We start from the raw sequence: 4764 nt of genomic DNA, 5'->3' as shown, positions 1-4764 counted from the left end.
TCTCTTGGCAAAACCCTGTTAGCCTTTGCCTTGCTTCATTTTGTACTCTGAGGCCAAATTTGCCTGTTACTCCAGGTATCTCTAACTTCCTACTTTTGCATTCATTATACTTTTCCAACCAGTATACTTCTAGTTAAGTATGTTTCACAAGATATATCTCCAGGGTTCATCCATGGCTGTAATTCTGTAATTTAGGCCTATAGAAAGCTTATGTCAAAAATAGGCATCTTTCTTACCTGCTTATTGCTTGTTTCAATTACCCATTGACTTTCTTGAAATGTCATTTCCTTAGCTACTGGTAGGCATAGCCTTTTATATTTGGCCTTTCTTATTTTGTAAAATTCTACTATGTTTTCCATACCCACCTTGTATCTGGATTTTCCCTATTTCTTCACTTATAAGCAATACATCTGTATATCTCATCTGAATTTTTGCTAGCACATATTTCATTATTACTGTTTTCTTACTAGTAATTTCCTAGTTGCTTGTTTCTAAATTTTTCAAGAGTTGTTTTTAACTTTATCTATAAGGTACTTCATTTCCACATTACACTGATTAGTTTGTGGTTTACATCAATTTACAGCCAGTCTTTTTTCACTACATTTTAAGATAAAAATAAATACTAAATACTAAATCACTTTTCTATTAAGAGGTTCAATATTAAAAATAACTACAAGCTTTACTAAAATACAACTTTTGGGAAGAGCCTGCCCAGCGCCCCTGCCCGGCCCCCGCCCGCGCCGTCCCCCCGCCCAGGCGCGCCCACCGCCTGGGCGCCGGTGGCCACGAGGCTCCGGCCGGAGGAGATCCCCAGCGCGCCCTGCGTCTGCGCACCCACCCAGGAGTTTCGGGGGGTACCATCAGGGCTAGGTCAGCATGGCAGAAACCCTGGAGTTCAACGACGTGTATCAGGAGGTGAAGGGCTCCATGAATGACGGTCGGCTGAGGCTGAGCCGCCAGGGCATCATCTTTAAGAACAGTAAGATGGGCAAAGTGGACAACATCCAGGCCGGGGAGCTGACGGAAGGCATCTGGCGCCGGGTGGCTCTGGGCCACGGGCTTAAACTGCTTACGAAGAACGGCCACGTCTACAAGTACCACGGCTTCCAGGAATCGGAGTTTGAGAAACTCTCTGATTTCTTCAAAACTCACTATCGCCTGGAGCTAATGGAGAAGGATCTGTGTGTGAAGGGTTGGAACTGGGGAACCGTGAAGTTTGGTGGGCAGCTGCTTTCCTTCGACATTGGCGACCAGCCGATCTTCGAGATCCCTCTCAGCAACGTGTCCCAGTGTACCACGGGTAAGAACGAGGTGACACCGGAGTCCCACCAGAACGACGACAGAGGTCTCCCTCATGGAGGCGCGCTTCTACGTGCCACCCACCCAGGAGGACGGCGTGGACCCCGTGGAGGCCTTCGCCCAGAACGTGCGGTCGAAGGCGGACGTGATCCAGGCCACTGGAGACGCCATCTGCATCTTCCGGGAGCTGCAGTGTCTGACGCCCCGAGGCCGCTATGACATCCACATCTACCCCACCTTCCTGCATCTGCACGGCAAGACCTTTGGCTTCAAGATCCCTTACACCCCGGTGCTGCGGCTCTTCCTGCTGCCCCACAAGGACCAGCGCCAGATGCTCTTTGTGATCAGCCTGGACCCCTCCGTCAAGCAGGGCCAGACCCGCTACCACTTCCTCATCCTCCTCTTCTCGAAGGACGAGGACATCTCTCTGACACTCAACATGAACGAGGAGGAGGTGGAGAAGCGCTTCGAGGGGCGGCTCACCAAGAGTCTGTCGGGATCCCTCTATGAGATGGTCAGCCGGGTCATGAAAGCGCTGGTGAACCACTAGATCACGGCCCGGCAGCTTCCAAGGGCACTCGGGGGCCCAGTGCATCACCAGCTCCTACAAGGCCAGCTCGGGGCTGCTATACCCCCTGGAGCGGGGCTTCATCTACCTCCACAAGCCGCCCGTGCACATCCGCTTCGACGAGATCTCCTTTGTCAACTTCGCCCGTGGGACCACCACCACGCGTTCCTTTGACTTTGAAATTGAGACCAAGCAGGGCACCCAGTATACCTTCAGCAGCATTGAGAGGGAGGAGTACGGCGAGCTCTTCGACTTTGTCAACGCCAAGAAGCTCAACATCAAAAACCGCGGGCTGAAAGAGGGCATGAACCCCAGCTACGACGAGTACGCCGACTCGGACGAGGACCAGCACGACGCCTACCTGGAGCGGATGAAGGAGGAGGGCAAGATCCGCGAGGAGCACGCCAACGACAGCAGCGACGACTCGGGCGAGGAGACCGATGAGTCATTCAACCCGGGTGAAGAGGAGGAGGACGTGGCAGAGGAGTTTGACAGCAACGCCTCCGCCAGCTCCTCCAGTAACGATGGCGACAGCAACCGGCAAGAGAAGAAACGGAAGCAGCTTAAAAAGGCGAAGATGGCCAAGGACCGCAAGAGCCGCAAGAAGGCCCTCGAGGTAAAGAAGGGCAAGGACCCCAATGCCCCCAAGAGGCCCGTGTCTGTCTACATGCTGTGGCTGAATGCCAGCCGGGAGAAGATCAAGTCGGACCATCCCGGTATCAGCGTCACGGACCTCTCCAAGAAGGCGGGCGAGATCTGGAAGGGAATGTCCAAGGAGAAGAAGGAGGAGTGGGGTCGCAAGGCTGAGGATGCCAGGAGGGAATATGAAAAAGCCATGAAGGAATACAAAGGCGGCCGTGGAGAGTCCTCTAAAAGGGATAAGTCCAAGAAGAAGAAAAAAGTCAAGGTGAAGATGGAGAAGAAATCCACACCCTCGCGGGGCTCATCCTTGAAGTCTTCATCAAGGCAGCTGAGCGAGAGCTTCAAGAGCAAAGAGTTTGTGTCCAGTGATGAGAGCTCTTCCGGAAAAAACAAGAGCAAAAAGAAGAGAAGGCGGAGTGAGGACTCTGAAGAAGAAGAACTAGCCAGTACTCCCCCCAGCTCAGAAGACTCGGCGTCAGGATCTGATGAATAGAGAGGAAGATTGTGTCTCCTGGAGCTTGCCCCGTCCCAGCCCGAGTCTCCCCACTCGTGTTTTGGTATCTGTTCTCTCCTATGAAATGCAGTCCTTGGATTCTGCACCATCTGAACAAGCTTTCCTGCTAGCCTGCACTTCCTGGGGCCGCAGGGGAGGTGTCTCACCCTGCGGCTTCAGAAGATGGCTGTTTATAATCCGGGGAGACATCGGGTGGGAGCCAGGGCAGGGCCAGATCCCACCGCGCCCCCTGCCTTCCTGGCCTTTGGGGTATAGCTGCTGCTTGTCCTGTACAAGTTGCCGCAGGCAGGGGTCCTGTGAGGGCAGGTTTGTAGCTCCTAACTGGGGCCTATTTCTACTTTTATTTTGTATTTCTGGTCTGTGAAAAATGAACATTTAATAAAGGGAACTGACTTTTAAAAAAATAAAATAAAATACAACTTTTGAAAATACATTTAACCAAAGTATAACAAGGTTTTAAGAAAAATTAGAAGTGGGAAGTAGCCAAGATGGCAGAGTAGGAAAACCCTAAGCTCACCATGGATATATCAAAATACATTTACAGAGTAACTATTAATGAGAAAGAGTGGAATATGGCAGACAAGATATCCTTCTGCAACTAAAAAAGAAAAAAATAACCACAGTGAGATGGGTAAGAGGAGTAGAGACACAGTATAGTCAAGATACCTAACTCAGGTGGTCAATCCACAAATGGGAGGATAATTGCAACTGCAGAGGTAATCCCCAAGGAGTAAGGGAATCCAAGTTCCACTACCACATATCTGTGTTCATCAAAACAATATGGTATATGCACAAAAACAGACACATAGTTCAATGGAACAGGATTAGTTCAATTCAGTCGCTCAGTCATGTCTGACTCTTTGTGACCCCATGGACTGCAGCATGCCAGGCCTCCCTCCCCATCACCAATTCCTGGAGCCTGCTCAAACTCATGTCCATTGAGTCAGTTGGATGACATCACCGACTCCATCACTGACTCAATGGAACAGGATAGACAGCCCAGAATTAAACACAATGGGCAATTTATGACAAAGGAAGGAACAATATACAATGTGGAAAAGACAGCCTCTCCAACAAATGGTGTTAGGAAAACTGGACAGCTACATGTAAAAGCATCAGACTTAACTACACTCTCACACCTTGCATAGAAATAAATTCAAAATGGAATAAAGACAAATATAGATCTGAAATCATACAACTTCTATTAGAAAACAAGCATTATGCTCTTTGATGTTAGTCTTCTTAAATTTTTTTTGATATGTCTCTTTGGGCAAGGGAAACAAAAGCAAAAATAAACAAATGGGGCTACATCAAATCAAAAACATTTTGTATGATGAAGCTATCAACAAAATGAAAAGGACATCAACAAAACTGGAGAAGATATTTGCAAACAATGTATCTGATAACAGGTTAATATTTAAAATGTACAAAGAACTCATTCAACTCAACATCAAAAAAAAAGATGGAAAAACAGGCAAAGGTTCTGAATCAACATTTTTCCAAAGAAGATATAAAATAGTCAATGTGCACATGAAAAAATGCTCAACATCACTAATCAACAGGGAAAAGTAAATTGAAGCCACAGTGAGGTGTCATTTCATACCTGTCAGAATGGCTATTATCAAAAACAAACAAAAACAAATAGCAAGTGTCAGTGAGGACACAGAGAAAAGGGAACCCTGTGCACTGTTGGTGAAAATGTAAACTAGTGCAGCAACTATGGGAAAGTGTACAGAGATTC

General features: G+C 48.0%; 1 protein-coding gene across 1 annotated transcript; it reads left to right on the top strand.

Annotated features, from left to right (window-relative positions):
- Positions 1-704: 704 nt before the first annotated feature.
- Positions 705-3415, top strand: LOC122705518 (FACT complex subunit SSRP1-like). Its single transcript, XM_043920940.1, is given in 3 exon segments — positions 705-1340; positions 1342-1854; positions 1856-3415. Coding segments are annotated over 3 exon segments (2124 nt in total). The 5' UTR covers positions 705-876; the 3' UTR covers positions 3003-3415.
- The last annotated feature ends 1349 nt before the right edge of the window (positions 3416-4764 follow it).

The sequence above is a fragment of the Cervus elaphus genome, chromosome 12, assembly GCF_910594005.1.
Source record: "Cervus elaphus chromosome 12, mCerEla1.1, whole genome shotgun sequence".
Taxonomy (NCBI): domain Eukaryota; kingdom Metazoa; phylum Chordata; class Mammalia; order Artiodactyla; family Cervidae; genus Cervus; species Cervus elaphus.
Note: the sequence above shows the minus strand (reverse complement) of the source record. Positions and strands in the feature narration are given on the sequence as shown.